The sequence below is a fragment of the Rhipicephalus microplus genome, chromosome 8 (assembly GCF_043290135.1).
Source record: "Rhipicephalus microplus isolate Deutch F79 chromosome 8, USDA_Rmic, whole genome shotgun sequence".
In the NCBI taxonomy this organism is placed as follows: domain Eukaryota; kingdom Metazoa; phylum Arthropoda; class Arachnida; order Ixodida; family Ixodidae; genus Rhipicephalus; species Rhipicephalus microplus.
In genome coordinates, this window is record NC_134707.1 from 94201176 (window position 1) to 94218153 (window position 16978).

The 16978-nt window shown below is 46.9% G+C and overlaps 1 protein-coding gene across 1 annotated transcript in view; it reads left to right on the plus strand.

The window, feature by feature from the left end:
* Window positions 1-355: 355 nt before the first annotated feature.
* Window positions 356-16978, plus strand: part of LOC142768320 (uncharacterized) — an 83815-nt gene continuing 67192 nt past the window's right edge. Inside the window, exons 1-3 of the mRNA XM_075870289.1 lie at window positions 356-601; window positions 777-1051; window positions 10007-10042. Coding sequence (XP_075726404.1) covers window positions 356-601; window positions 777-1051; window positions 10007-10042 — 557 coding nt within the window. The remainder of the gene's footprint in view (window positions 602-776; window positions 1052-10006; window positions 10043-16978) is intronic.

The following is a 16978-nucleotide window of genomic DNA, read 5'->3' on the forward strand; positions in this document are numbered from 1 at the left end:
TTATTTCTTTAAACGTTGTGTTATGCACTCGGCTTCTATGCTGCAATATACACAATATTATACAGTAAAAAAAAGAACAGCAGCGTTGACCATTGTGCTTGTAACTTTTCAATATGAAAATTGTTCGGAACGCAGAAAGCGTTTTAGAAGAAAACCGGTTGTGTTTTTTTCCCATTTTTCGACATCACCTGGTTACACATAACACTTCCTGTACAATTTTTTATTAGGCGATGAACTGGCCACCGATAAAAATGACGACTTTCTTGGTGAAAGTGGAGGAAGTGGAGGAGGTGGTGGCCCAGTGCCTTCTTTCCCAACTCCGCACACCCCAATAACTAAGGCTGGAAATACAACCATGCCTGTAATCCACCCGTCAAGTGGTCCGCACCAGCTGAGCACGGATATCACTCATACGCATGCTGCTACACCGAGTACACCGCCTTCAACGCCAAAAGAAACTCCCTTCTCTTCGCTGTTTACTACTGCTCCGGCTACCCCCAATTTCGCTCCAACTGGTGCGAAATTGGTGGAAAAATGGCTACCAGGCCACCACGTCCGCCTGTCCCTCGTCCCACTCCAAGGGTACCGGCTCCGACTCAAGGTAGGCCTACCAGACGCCCTATTCCTACAACAGCAACACCAAGCTCGCATGCGTTTACCACACGTGCGACTCCGAGTGGACTATCTTTCACGACACTTCCGACTTTGAGTACACCAACTCCGACACAGCAGACGGCCGCTAAACCAGCGACTACAAGACTGACTTTCCAACCAAGGCTGACTACTTCAAGGCCGACTCTGAGACCGACGCCCGCACCACGACCCTCTACCACACGGACAACTGCAAGCCCAACTACTCCCACGCCACGACCCACTACCACACGGACAACTGCAAGCCCAACTACTCCCACACCACGACCCACTACCACACGGTCAACTGCAAGCCCAACTACTCCCGCACCACGACCCACTACCACACGGACAACTGCAAGCACAACTACTCAAGCACCAGTGACCACAAGACGACCTCGACCTGCAAAAAGTACACGAAGTAAGTTAGCATAATTGCCTTAAGATGATGGCTTTGTTATTTGAAATTTAAATACTACCTGGACTACCGTAACATTCGTATGGAATAGTTTTGAGCGTTTGGTGGCTTTGACGAGAAGATCACGTAATTTTAGGTGCGTGGTTTTTAAAAGGGCTGTCAAATGTGCTACAATATAACAGCCGACTCAAGTGCCATAGGCGTCACTTCGCAGCACCGCCTGCGTTTTTCGCAGGTGGTGCTGCGAAGTGGTGGTGCTGCGAAAAACGCTGCTATACCATTACCCTTTGATGTAGCCGGTGTTCTGCCCAGAGGACCTGAGCCAGCCAGAGTCTTGGCGAGATGTCGAGGAGAGGAGCCCGGATCTGTTAAGAGCTACTTTTAATTACAATATTTACAGGTAGCGTGTTACATGATGGTGGTAGCATCATAGAAGCTCTCGATGGAAGCATGACGGGAGCTTCTGGGAGCTAGTGGGAGCTTGTCAGGAGCACCTTGGCGCTCGCATTTTATTACCTGGTCTTCCCGAATTCCCTGCAGGAAAAAACAATGGAGGCCAGGACTGTACAATAAACTATGACATCTTCACCTTTGCCACCGAAAGGGGAAGGTGAAACGCCACCTCCTTCCCAACCCACTAAAGGGGGAAGAGGGATGCCCAGTTCAGCCCATGGCGAGGGAAAAAACACTTCACACCGCGCACGACACAGCACAGCACGAAGTCGTTGAGTCTTACGTAGAACTCAACTTTGTTGTCTGTTGCATTGATAGGTATGTGGCGCCAGGCAGACCACAAATTGTAGAAACAGCGGCATCAAGGCGCCACGGAGAACGTGAGAAATGCATACGCAGATAGTTCCGTGACGCTGGGTCCTTTGCCCGGGGCACCTTGACGACAATGCAAGCCGCCTCCACGGCCAACAACTCTTCCTAATTCGTCAGTTGGTCAGGCGTGTCCAAAGGGCTTTACGAGGGGTGCCGACGACATGAGATAACTAGAAGAACGTATTCTCTGTTGTCGCCGCATTTGGTGCATCTCTGGGAGCACACACTCGGAAGAAATCAGGGTACGCTAAGCCCCAGTGTCTAATGCGTCAAAGCGGCGTCAAGCCAGGCATGCAGGCCAATCGTAAGACCTCGTTGCCGCGCTGGCCATAACTGGGCACTACAATCAGAGCCATCCACAGCGAACGTGCATAAGCACTTCACATTCATTGATGTTGAAGCATGGTTTTTCGAAAATCCTTGATCTGGCAAGCTGTGCTATAGTTATCGCGCACCACCACGCGCACCATGGTCAGGGGCTCTGGTGAGCTTCATAATAAATGTTACCACCGTGTTATGTCAAGGCTACTCAAAATAATAACCGAAGACTAACAATATCACACGTTGTCATGCGACCACTTGTTGTAGAGAACGCGAGTATTTCGCTCACCCAACACGTTTCCAATGGTCCGGGACCAGCGCTGTCGTCGTTTTGCTTCGCGGCAGCTACGGAAATCGGTAAACCTGAAGTCCTTTAAGTTCGTGGCAATTCACAATGCAGTAGTAGCGTCGACTGAGGTCATCCTTCGTAGTGCGTGGAGCTGTTGCGTCTGCTCCTACTTTTGCCGTGGTTGGCAAGTGAACCGGCCATCACGTCATGGCAGTTTGGTGTCGCGTCCGAAAAGCGGGAAGAAATTCGTAGCTCTTCTTCGGAGTGTCCAATGTGCAAGCACCGCTACTATTTAGCTCAATCGTTCTGTCATACGTGCTAGTTGCACCTGGTTGCACAGCAAGCTACGCAAGGTTGTCGGGCTTTGTAATACACTAAACTGCACCAACGGGTGGCGCTACTTGTCTACAAATATCCAGAGTGTTACGTTTATACAGTGGGAAAAACATCGTGCTAGATATACGGTGACTGCGAGCAGAAAGAGCATACTAATGAGCCCCATAGGTCCACGACAGCAACCTTGAAAACCATGACACCCATCGAACACGCAGCTGCGTTATGCGCAAATGCACCAAGTGGAAGTGTTTTCAGGAATATACTAAGAATCACTTAAATAGCTAATCATATGTTCACTATTATGCTTTTTGGATATATCTTGTGCGACTGTTTGAAATATTGGTAGGTGTACGGAAGCCTTCTAGCGTTAAAACAGCACAGACACGTACATTTTTTTTGCTGACATGTATATATATGACCCAGTTATCACAACCGTAACCCTCGTTTGCGAGCGGGACAGTTTGTTATGTACAGGCCTTTTGAGAGCACCTAGCCGCAATTTTGGTTTCATAAAGCGCTCAGCGATAGGCAGTCGCTGTTCAAGCAGGAAGGAGAACACAACTACCCATGTGAGCGCGCAACTGTGACGCGGCAACGCGCGATAAAGCATGCACCAGCAGGCGCCGCACTAATACACAGCCCACGCAAAGCCGCAGGCACAGATGAAGAAATTGCGGGACGCGCGGGCGCAAAGAGTTTGTCCGAAACAAGCAAACGCAAACTCGGGAGGTAGGGTTAGTTAACACTGCCGCCACGTCGACATCAGCAGAGCGAAGGGCCCCGATCTCACTCATTACCTATGCTGCCTTTCAATTTTTGTATCAGTGCTCTTTATTCACATAAATTTATGAAGGTCTAAAGGAGGTTATTTGAAATTAGTTCTGTTGAATCCAGCAACATGGTTGAGAGCTTGTGAAGGACGAAGGTACGGTCACTCGCGTGGTATTCATTTAAGGTTGCAGCAGCGTAGAAAATTTGACGAGTTCGTGTAGCTTCATGGTGCAAAACGCAGCACATAAAGACAATGAACAAAAAAGAAGACAAAGCGTTAGGGCTACGCCGTCACTTTTTTTATGTGTGTCGTCTTTATGCGCTGTATTTCACACCATCATGCAATCAGGATTCATTTTAAATAAATTTGAGTTTGTATTTGCTCTTGATAATTCGTACATTTTGCGTATGTCTCCAGCCAAATTTTTCTCGTTCATTCCCTCCCCTTGTTAATTCTGTTTCACTGTTTCTACGATCACATTTTATCACAGAAACCTAAAATAGGTTCTTTCAAATTATCTCTGAGGAATTATGTAGGTGGTGCAAAGGTTGCGCAAGATAAATACGCGGCTGCGTATTTGTAGGAAAATGGCAGGAGAAACTCAGGATGCACTTGTCGGAAAAAAATGCTTCTATGCTGTTGTAGACAGGTAGGCCCTTGTCGGGACAGTGAACACAGGACCGGCACGCTGACGGTCTGGTCGTTTTACCAACTCAGCTATCCAGGAAGCCAGTCACTTCAAAGAAACGCTGAATCATCAACAACTCCGCAAACATGGTCACAGAATATTGCAAATGACGTTCCTTAGAATCACACAAGTTGACCGGTATGTTTCGAACCACCGAATTTTGCGGCACAAGGCTAATTTTCGTTTCGTAATCATTCTGCCAACTTGCCAGATTGCGCAGAACACCTTTGCAAAATGTTATGTCCACGTGCTACCACTGGTCGACTATTCTTGTCTCACGCTGTCAAACGGTAGCTTCCTGGTGAACTCATCAACTAGGTAGACCACCGTGCAATGGAACTGTCGCCGGTGTAGATCCGAGAATAAGCGAAAATTTGTGCACCCCTATTTTCAGCTTTCTTTTTTGCTTGTGTACTTCTCGCTCTGCTTTTTCCCATCTTTCTTCAGCATTGCCCCTTCCCTAAATGCAGGGTAGCAAACCGTATGCTTCAATTATGGTTCACCTTCCTGCCTTACTTTTCCTTTTTCTCTCTGTCACTCTATAAATCCTAATAAAATGCTGGGTTGATGGATTCCGTAATCATTGGTGAATTACATCACAATATTAACACGTGTGTTAGATAAAAAGTGAATAAAGTGACAGGAAAAAACTACTCTGGCTTTAGTTGAGCGTCGGCAACAGCTTTGCGGGCGCAGCCTGGGAAAGGCTGGCAGGCTGCGTCTGAAGAGCGTCTGTAGACGCCTAAGAACATGTATCTATTATTTAGCTTGGTTTCGCTGTGCGGCCGCGCTTCGTGAGGCGTGCGTCTCCTCCTTCCTCCATCTCCTCGATCGCCGCCTACTTTTTATTTCCTTCCGACGACGAAGCCTGGTTTCTTTCAGGTTGTGCTACTCACTTTACATATCTGCCAATGAATCCCACTGAGCCCCCCTTTCGTACATAAGATGTACTGCTGTGTCCGCCTTACATAAAATTGAACAGCGTGATTGAGAGCGGACAGAGCAGCTCACATGTACGTACGTACGCCCACGCACGCCCACACACGTACGCCCACACTAGCACGCCCACACGCCCCCACACACAGAGCGTCGACTCTTCAGTGGGAACAAGGCTGCAAAATGGTTTTACAGGCTCCTCCTCTGACGTCATGCCAGTTGGCGCGGTTACAGGTTTTATCCACTTAGCAAACCAAGAAGCGAGTTATTGTGAAGTGAGGCAAAATTATTGACAATTCGATCATGATCGTCAGAATTTATTCCTAATTAAGTTATTTTAGAATCGAAAATGACAACCGGTGTTGTAGGGAAAAGAATCAAACCTCAATATATTGTTGCACAAGACCACTTTTTTTTTTAATCAGTGGGTCACCAAGTGGCATTACACAGAACTCATTTGCGAATTTTTGTGTCTCTGACCAGTCGGAAATTTTATACTCGCGCTGTCGAACGATAGCTTCCTGGTTAACTCATTTACTAGACAGACAACTCCAGAATTACACTGATATTGAAATTAAGCCTACCATTAGGAATTTTCGGGCTTAACTCTTCTGAAAATTTGTATTAGTGATTGCGACAAAAATTATTGGAAAACGTCACAAAGTAGCTTATTTTTTTGATACAACAGGAAACAACATGAACGGAAAAAATTTGGCTTTCACGTAACTCACTTTTGCCTAGGTCTCTATAATCTGAGGTACGGTTAATCATATTGGACAGGTTTAAATGAGCTTCCACAACCCGCTTTGAAGACTTAGCCAGCGTCTTGCGTATGGCATGCTTTGCATGGCAGCAGCCTACGTATGGCCGGATGCGTCCGCAGAGCCTTTGCTCCGTCCCAAATAAATCTGTTTTAAGCTTACTGCATGCATACGCTTCTCGAGGCGTACGTCTCGTTGTTCCTCTTTCTCCTCGGCTCACTGCCACTTCTCAATTTCCTTCTCACGATGAAGCCTGACTTTTTCTCAGTTTAGGCAACTCACGTTCCACATCTGCTGGAGAATCCTACTGAGCCACTCTTTATGTAAGATCCCATCAGTTAATTTCCTCCTCCTCGACTAGCTTCTACAATAGCTTAGGAGGGAAGATCATTCAGGTTCCGAATGGGTCCCCTCGATGACTCGAGTGCACAGTGGCAGCGCAAAGGAAGAGCCGCAGTCCGGTGAAGAGACACTTTATTGCAGCTTCAGGCTATTGCCCGAGTCCAAGCCCGAACATCCGCTCTCATTTCAGATTCAAACAACCTCTTTTCAGCCCTTGGTTGAACAAAGAGTTTTTACAAACACCAATAACATGTTGGGACTGGCATCATCACAACCAATCACAGAAACACCTTCCTAACAGGTACTACATTGGTTAAAACCATGTTAGCAAATAAAACACGCAAAGGCATAGGTTCTGCGCGTGTGACACTCTCTCCCATGCCAGGCCGTGCTGCCTACGTCTGCCGACTTCTGTCGGCAGCCGTTCTTACGCTCGAGCCCCGTCAGTTCTCTCATTATTGTTGCTTCGTAGAACCCTCCATAAGAGCGGTGGTACACCGTTGCGCTCCGTGCGCTTAACAGGTGTGCATGCGACAGCGAGGCGCCCCGACATATTAGGGAGTTTTAGTTCTGGGTACCCAAGCGGCTTGCGTACGCAGGACGTTGGGGCGGCGGTATTGCGCATGCGCGAACTCCAAACAGATGGGTCGCATGATCGATGGGGCGGTGGGGCAATGCGTCCGCGCGGTCCACCTTCACAAGAACTCACGGTATCCGCACTGCGGATACTCAAGCCGTCGAGTTAAGATAGGCCAAAGTGCGACCACTTATAGTGATTACACGGTTTCAGTCAGATTTCCAAAGCTAGAATGACGTGGAACATAGAAACTAAAAGGCATATGCCAGCCCCCGACCAGCTGAATAGGTGGCGCCGTCTAGCACGGCCATTGTGAAACAGACAACCACAAGTTTGTTATTGCAGAAACATTGTGCATTGTACATCTGGTGCAAAAACTGCGCAGCGACAATATTACAGATGAGTAACCTTTTTATTCATTTTCACCTCAAAAACATTACGCGTAAGCTAACATGTTCATGACTGCGGTTGCACGAAGTGTTACAAGATGTCGACACTGTCATTACAGTAACCTTGTATTTTTCACTTTTTTGCGTATACCAGATTACTCTACAAAATAATAAAGTGTCCTGATCACTATGTATGTTTATTTTAACATTTTAAATCATAAAAAGACCTAAATAATACGCGACAAGACGCTATGGCTCTGCGAGTGCTTGTGAACTTCGTGCGGCTTGCGTTTGCGTGCGTGCCACCGTGGCGCCAACTAAAATGCATTCCGGTTGAGTATGGGTTCGGCACGCAACGCCGCGCACTCCCAAGCCTGCAAGGCCCCAAGAGAATGGGTACCCAGCACTAAAACTCCCTATTAGCAGCACTCGGTAATGACGTACAGCAGGGGAGGTTATGCTCGTCTCCCTGCCGCCACTAGGTCTCGGTCAGTCAAGTGGTCGCGTCCCCACGTCATTCTCAATAGCACGCGTGCATGCCAACAATGGCTTAAACTCAGACGGTGGCGCCTGACTTGCCTCTTGCCAGACGCTTTTCCGAGTAAGCTTTCTCCTTCTAGTCCCGAACGGGGATGACTTTGACGGCTCCGCTCGTGAACCGTGCGAACAAAGGAGGCTCCTTTTTTTCCTATGCTCGGGGTCTTCCGCGTTCACCTTCACGGAACCAATCGGTTTCGATAGTTGACGGGTCGGGAACTGGCTACGCGCTCTACATCGGCCGCATTGATTGCGCTACACCCAACATGCTGGTAACTGGTGCCTCGTATTAACTCCATTCTTGCTTCTTCTCTGTTAAGTCTGAACAGAGCGATTGAACGCGGACAAGTAGAACATGTGTGCGTGCGCGCGAACACACACAACGCTGGCTTTAAGCTGGAAGCACGCCTGCGACGTGGTTTTCCTTGCTCTTCCTGTGGTGTAAATAATACTAGCCTGGAAACTGCGGTTGTCAGAATGCCTTAAGCAGGCGAAAGGAGTGAATTCGGTGGAAAAGGCGCCTCTGTTTGCGTGCTTTATTTGTTGTTCAAAACGGCCATTCTATACGAAATTATAAAGTGAAGCCTCATGGTGGTGACTGCAAGAAGTTTTTCATCACAAGCTTGTTGAAAAACCCGAATTAACTTAACATGTTGGGTGTATTGAGCTGCAGTACGGTATGTGGTACTGCTGTGGCAAAATTACCTTATTTGAAAATAGTGACCTTTTTATTGTTTTTTTGCCAAGAGTGCAGAAAGTTGTTTGCACCTACGAAGTCAGCGGCGATTATAGCACTGTTCAGAATGCTTTGTTTTCTATCCATCTACTGTCAAATAATCTCTTACTACTAGTGAATCTCAAAGGCGCGAAGCTCGTACCTACGGAACACTATTTAACGCCCGCGATGTTTGCTACATTATGAGGCTTAGAAGTTGGTATCCACACCGACAGTAAATTTGCTACACCACCACGCAGTTCTCTAGATTTGTGTGATGTAACGCATAGAAGAGAGAACAGCCACCACAACTTAAGGCCTCCCTAGAACCTTATGTCTCGCTATTGACGCACACTCTTTTTGCCTCAGTGGCCTTTTAATTGAGAAGCGAATAGACGAAGCCTGAACGCATTACCATCAAGATTGAGTAGTCGTCTGCACCGAGATAGGACCCACCTTGTATGACTTTTGGTGAAAGTTAGGCCTGTCATAAAGCGCGAATCCACCTATATTATCATTGGCACTTTTTGGTTTCAGCAAGCAGAATCCCGACCGCTATGAATGATTATGCGGCACATTAGAAGTGTGGCAGCTTGGGCTAGTTCGTATGGCATGACGATAGTTATAGCGCGAGAACAAAACGACGATACAGAGACCAGTGTCCTTCTTGCCTCTGTGTCGTCGTTTTGTTCTCGCGCTTTAACTATCGTCATGCGGCACAGCTGCAGCATTGCTCAACCTAAATGAAACCTTCTTTCTGTATGACATGCATGACAGGAGAAAATATCGGGATACTTTTAGTGAGACTAGATTGAAAGATAAAGCCTCTGTAGAAGCCTTCGTATGATCTAGAAATGATTAATATACAGCATAATAAAGTGAAGCACTTTATATGATAATAAAGAGGACAAGGACGACATGATGGTTGCATTACTGGCAACCTATTTATTTCAGGGAAGCAAAATATTTCATGAATTCCTAATGAGGGCATGGTTATATGTGGCTAAATCCAGAAAACCAGATGAAACATTTTTTTAGTTCTTTCATGGCTTCAAGCGGGACCGCAGTTAGAGTGCATGAATGCACCCATGCATAACTAGGTTATGCAGAAATCAATCAACACAGAGTCACTCGGCGGTGCGTCGGGGTAAGTTTTGATAAAATAAGGGATACATTGGCTCACAAAAAAATTGAAGTAACGAGTGCAAAGAAAAACGTAATGTGTTCAAGATAGTGGCTTACACTGATGGAGGTAATAGCCCTTCATGATGGCTGCTGTGTAGGTTTCAGCGCTGTCGTTGACACTAAACGGAATTATGAGCTCAGAGCATCCGAGAAAAACATTTTGCGGCAATAGATTGCCGGAACAATAAACACACGTACTAAGGCCATTCAGTGAGGGCTAGGAAAAAGTTTGAAGCAGCCTTTTGTTTCTGCAAGTCGTTAAATTTGTCTTTTGTTTGTTTACAGGAACCCGGAAGACAACCACACTGCCGCCATTTTTACGTAAGTCAGCACCATCCCTAGCCAGTTTTTTCAAATTTATGCTAACTGTCACACATTGAAACGTCTAAGTAAGGAATTTCAAAACGGTACTGCCTTGTCTCAAATTTAACATGAGACCTGAAGTTTTTATAGCTTGTTTTCTACTCCAAATTCCTCCGAGTGCAAGAGTGCAACGCCAATCAGGAGCTACAGTGTAAAGAGTATGAAATTGGGAGCGTCAAACTGATGTCGAGAGTATTACGTATTCCAGGAATAAATGAAAAGTTGTCGCACAGCGGCTGCTGCTGAAAGCAATGTTTCGACAAGTGGCCTTCCTTTCTTCAGTGCATTAAATTTATTTGTGCCCCATGCGTTTGTATAGATCACAGACCGAATTCCATTCACTGCAGTGCAAGAGGCGGTTAGACCAAGAACAAAAAAATATATTAGGGCGGGATATTAGGACACGGCGTGGTACCTAAATGTGATACTCAATTGCAAATATGAGAGACTAAAGAAAACGCATCGGTTCTTTTTTTCCGTCATCCGTACCCGCGGATCACTACTTTTCACCGCCTTGCTATAGTATACAGTGTTATGCGAGGGCGTCCTATGCTTAGCCGTCTCCTCTCCCTTTTGTCACTTACCGACACACAAAGCCTATGATCACCCCTCTGTTATGATATATTATACAAAACTATGCCATGCTTTACTTTCTGAATTTTTTTCATCATCGTCAACCTCGCTTTTTCTTTGCCGTCTTGCTCTATTCTACTATACTTGGCTGTGCGATGCACCCGGTTCACAGTGCTGAGTTAGGAAGAGTGTTGCGTTGCCACGAGATACAACCCTATCTCAAGCTGCAGCAGCTACGCTGTCATAGGAGAGGGAGCGGTGCTGTTTTGCAGGGGTTTCGCTTTGCCTCCGAAGGGTCGACGCTGTGTTGGATTCCGTAGAGTCATGAACCAGCAGTGCAATTTCTGACTTTCGTTGTCTATTTAACACATCGCTTGCATCCTAAAGCTATATTGGAAATTACTCTGTTATCCGAATATTGGTAACATTTTCGATAGGCAGATGCCTCCAGTACTTGTCTTGTCTCGAGAACCGAACGTTCTAACTATGCACAGCTTTGGCTTGAGGATGCAGTGACCTGCCGTAATAAATTCTCAGTGGCAGCTTTTGGCAATTTATTTCTCAGTTGGTCTCACAGCCTTTTTAGCCTAATGGAGCAAGACTTCCTGGATAGCAAGCAAATATCACTTTAAAAAGCAATATGCTAAAGTAGGCAGGGTTGTATTAGTGATAATGAATACCGTGATGTCACATCACTGCGAGCGAAAATTGATGTTCCTTGTACTTCCCAGATAATGCTTTATTCGGTGAGAAGACATTCCAAATCACGTCGTGTTAAAATATTCTCAGAAGGTTTTGCGCATTACTTTAAAAACAAAATACCAATGACCCCTTTTTTTGCAGTGCATAGAAGTGCGAGTGAACTAAGCTTTCTACTCCACCAATTACCATCCTAGCTTACCGCCCACGGCACGCGATAGAATTCTGGTAGTTTTGAAAAGTAGGAATCAGGAAGCAATCAACAGAAATGGTACGTGCATCTACCTCGAACCGTGCCTGGGGCCACCCTTTTTCGCAAAAAGTGTCGCGAGCAAGTTATCTTGCGAATTCACAAATAGCAAACACCAGTACCAGCGCTTGAGCACTCGTGCTAATGCTTTTAACGTCAAGCTTGCATAATATACGTGGCGTCATTGACGGTGAATATTATATACGTGTGTTTTGAAACATAAAATTTGGAAAGTAGACTTTCCTAAAGTGACTACTTTCCTCGTGTCCTCCCGCTCTCTAAAATATCATGACGAAAAACGTATGCGTATAGAGAGCACGGCCAGTTTCGCGTGGCGAACGTGTTCAGCTCGGCCTGCTCAATTTGCAAAAGATGGCATACGCGTTAGTACAAATTCAACTGATCCTATTTTTACAGGCACAGCAACGTGTGCATTAGGCACCCTGCTCCCTTATCTCCACTTCGAGAAAAAGTTTGCCTTCCGGCGTGTGGGGTGTGAATGGTAATGTTCGATTCATTATCGGGATCTTCTTTTCAGAGCTCCCGGTTATGTCCAACTCCACTTTCCTGTGCACGGTAAGCGAGCCGGTCCGCAATACGAAAGGCAAAAGTGTGCTCTACCTGCCTCCAGATGGACTATGCGACGTCATGTTTTACGACTCTCTCTACAAGGGTGGTAGGAACACCATTAGTGGTGGTCCCAGCAGCTGGGACCTGGCTCCGAGGACCTTCCTTGATGAGGCGTCCAAGTTCAGCCAGACCGCGATCGGCTTTTCCTTTGCGCCAGAGTGAATAAACATTTACAACGAATGCACCGTGTTTAGAAGCACTATCAGCATTTTTTTTTCTGCACGAACGAAACAGCACGAGATGTTCTCTTGCACATCACGCACATTTTGGCGTAGTGAAAGTTTGCACTATATATGGCAAAGTAGAAGTGTGCGCAGAGGCAATCACGTTATTCTTCAGCTCTGAATTTGACTACACCGCTGGAACGTATTGTTGATGCAGCATTTTGAGACTTTGCCTCTTTACTTGAAGTCATTAAAAAGAAGAAAAATAACATTTTCATATAGTACACGCACGACCCAGCCACTCTGATGTATAAATACTATGAACGTTTAAACTTGTCACGTTGATTTGTGAGAGTTCATGTAGTAAAAAAATGTCTGATTCATTGTAAGGGAGAAACAATGAATGTGGTCGCAGCAATTGCGATGCTTCATCAAGAACGGCAAACGCTGTTGATTCCTGAAGGACGCGCAGAAAGAAAACACACACCACAAGTGAAAACCTCCGCAACTCGACACCGCTGGCGGGGTTCTACCAAACACAAACAAAAAGAGCGCACAGGTAAACATATTGCTAGTGCAAACTCGCAACTGTCACCCTGGTCACTGCTTGTGTTCCTGATTTATCCTTGTTGACAACGCTCCCATTGCTCCATATTCCATACCTGCACGAAGACTAAGGCAAAGAGAACAAAGAAGAAGTGTGTGTTGGCATTTCGTTTGAAGATACGCGCTCGTGCCTTTCTGCCCCAGTGTTCCTGTCTTGCCTCTGTAGCTCTTGCTGTGTGAAAAACAAGGGGGAGCTGTAAAGTTATCTATGCGCCGTACCCCTCCACATAGCATGAACTCAAGCGTCGTACCGGTGGTCACTCCTGCGCACTGCGCCAGCAGAAAAATTCGAGGGCAATCCCCTGAGTTTGGACTCCTTGCAAACAACATGGCAGCTACGACGAGCCCTACCGACACCAACCCAATCAGTACGAACGGCACAACGCCGCTTCATTGCACCTTACTCACTCCGCGAACGCCACAGCTCTTTCATGGCTTTGCACTTGAAGATATCAAAGATTGCCTTGTTCCATAGGACTTTGGTGCCTTGCACAACCAGTGGGATGACACAGACAAACAGTGGCACGTCAATTTCAGTCTTTTGTACGGCGCATGTGTAAGTATTGAGAACCAAACAGGTATTCTTACTTCATGCGAAGACTTGAAACGCCGACTTCTTGGGACATATGCCGGCCTTCACCGTCAGAACAGAGCTGAGCGTGACCTGCAGTCCTGCATAGAAATGCCGAACAAAGGGGTTGCGATGTATGTCGAGGACATCACGCGTCTTTTCCACCGAGCAGACCCCGGCATGCTAGAAGCAAAGAACGTATGGTACCTCATGCGCGGGGTGAAAGAGCATCTTTTCGGTGGGCTTGTGCACAGTTCATCCAAGACTGTGTCAGAATATCTCACAGAACAGTCACCATCGAAAGCACTTTTAGGCACTGGGCCCCGTCGGACGAACGGCACGTTAACGCTTCAACTATGGACTATTTGGGAGATATTGGTGGCCAAATCAATTTCTTCCGGAGCGATCATACGTTAAGTCATCCGCGAAGACTTCCAAAAGCTGTCAGTGCCCTCGTAGCCCACTATCTCCTTGTTTTCCAGCGTTGTTCGAGATGAATTCTAGCATGCCTTAAGTCTAGCATGCGAAATTATCAACCACCCAGTGAATTCCCCCGAATGTCGTATGCTCAAGCTTTGCGGCAACCTTTTACACCTTCAATTCTGCAATTCTGCCCCAGTCATGCTGCAGATGTTCCAAGCGGCGCCATATTACACCACACCTCACCTTATCTCCCGGAAATCAGACATCTGGCGTGCGCCGTATCGACGTCCTCTATGCTTCAACTGTGGCGAAGCTGGGCATCTGTACCGATAGTGTTCTTACCGACAACTTTGACTACGCGGATTTTTGACAAACTCACCACCACTCAGGCTTGATGAGCGGCCGCCTGAAAATGAGCATGTGGCTCAGCAGCGTGGAACTTCATCATCCTTGCACCAGTGACGCTTTCCGTCACCGCGGCGATTTTCTCCTAATCCCCGTACCTATTCCAGCTTGGCGCAGGGTCGGTCACCCAGTCCATGCCGAGAAAACTAACCAAAGCAACCTTCGAGGGCGAGGCCGCTCATACTAGACAAGCTTCAGTCCTCCTACCGGCACATCCGCAAACTGACGATTCCCCGATGACGACGACACCAGCTGATTCTGCAATGATTTCATTAGACGTGTCAGTGATGCTCGACGGTCTCAAAGTCAGTGCTTTAGTTGACGCTGGTGCGAATTTTTCTATAATAAGTGAAAAACAGGCTGTTCTTCTGAAGAAAATGACGATGCCTTGGAACTTCAGGCCATTTCGTACTGCTGGCGGGCACATCATCATGCCACTCGGCGTTTGCACAGCACGAGTACAGCATCGCGGTTCTACCTTTGTTGTCAGCTTTAGCGTTCTCCGTCGGTGTTCGCGAGACCTGATCATTGGCATGGACTTCCTGAGGGAGCACAGTGCTATCATCGACATTCGACAACGACTCGTCACGTTCTCGACAAAAAGCGCCACACCAGAGCATGATCCCAGGCACAATCGAGTATGTCTGCGTGCAGTTAGTTGACGATACTGCGGTGATACCACCGCGCTCAAGTGTTATATTTCAAGTGGCATGTAACGAATCAGCAGATAACGAAATGGTGGTGGAGAGCAATCAATCCCTGCTGAAAACTTTTTCCAAGGTGTCTGCGTAGCGCGAAGCCTATAGTACACCTCCAGGCTGGCCACTGCGAGGTTTTTGTTACAGACTTAAGCTTTGAGCACTGACACCTTTTCCCTGGTACTTCCGTCGCCTATGCCTACCGAGTAACCAATGTGACTGAGTGTTTTGCTTCCGAGGCAACCGATATTGCCAAAGCACCTCTCCAGGACATTTACGTAAATCCAACGCTTTCTGACGAAAACAAACGAAGGCTGAACAACCTGTTGATAGAATTTCACGCCTGTTTTGCTCGTTCATCGAGAATCTGTCAGTCATCGATTACCAAACACCGTATTATCACCTACGGCAACGCACACCGTATACGGAACAGCCTTACCGCGTTTTACCAACTGAACGACGCGCGCTTCAAAGGATGTGAAGGAAATGCTTCAAGACGGTGTTATACATCCGTCAAGCAGCCCATGGTCATCGCCAGTGACCCTTTCAATGAAGCAGGATGGTACACTTTGCTTTTTCTGTCGATTATAGAAACTGAATAACGTCAAAAAAAGACGTGTACAAGTTGCCTCGAGTGGACGATTCTCTTGACGATCTGAGCCGAGCAAAGTACTTTTCCACAATGAACTTCTGAATTGGTTATTAACAAATGGAAGTTGATGAACGTGACTGCGAAAATGCGGCTTTTGTAACTCCTGACGGTCTGCATGAATTCAGAGTGCTCCCATTCGGCCTCTGCTCCGCTCCGGCCACTTTCCAACGAATGATAAATACCGTTCTCGCTGACCTCAAGTGGAAAAGTTGCCTTGTCTGTCTAGGTGATGTCATCGTCTTTTCAAAAACGTTTGACGAGCACCTTCGTCGCCTTCGGAGTGTTATTGAAACTGTACGATCTGCTGACCTTACGCTCAAACGTTAGAAGTGCCAATTAGGCTACAATGAACTGAAGTTCCTGGGTCACGTTGTGAGCGCTGCAGGCGTTCGACCCGATTCCGAGAAGACTGCCGCTGTGGCTGCTTTTAGGCTCCGACAGACAAGAAAAGTCTTCGACAATTTTCGGGGCTCTGCGCATACTATCGCTGCTTTAATGAAAACTTCTGAAGATTGTGGAGCCGCTCATTTGGCTTACGCGTGACGACACCCTATTTCTGTGAACTGACGAACAAGCGACTCCTTTTGCGGAACTGCAGCATCGATTGTCTTCCCCCTGTACTTGGTCATTTTGGTTAGGACGCCGACACAGAGGTGCGCACTGATGCAAGCAACATTGGTCTCGGAGCTATCTTGCTGCAAACACAAGATGGGACCAAACGTGTGATTGCCTACGCGAGCCGCATTTTATCATGTGGCGAGACCAACTATTCAACGTCAGACAATGAATTTCTAGCGGTATAATGGCGATTACAATGTTCAGGCTTTATCTCTATGTGCGCCCACGTCCTCAGTAAGCAACTAGCGGACCCCGATTTAAGACCCATCATCGATCATTTAGAAGGCAGCACCACATCTATTCCTCTTCCACTTCCCCGTACATTGCCGTCATTTCGCTTGTGACACGACATATTATACAAGAAAAACACTGGTGTCGGCAGCAGATCCTATCTTCTAGTCGTTCCTCAAGACCTTCGTGATAACATCATATTAGCCTGCCACAATGAGCCAACATACGGCCACCTGGGATACTAACAGACGCTCGACCGGGTACGACAGCTATATTTCTGTCTTAAAGTCCGAGCTTGTGTCAAACGCTACTTGAAAGGATGCCGCGAATGTCAGCATAGCAAGTCACCACCTGTGAAGCCTGCAGACCTCCTA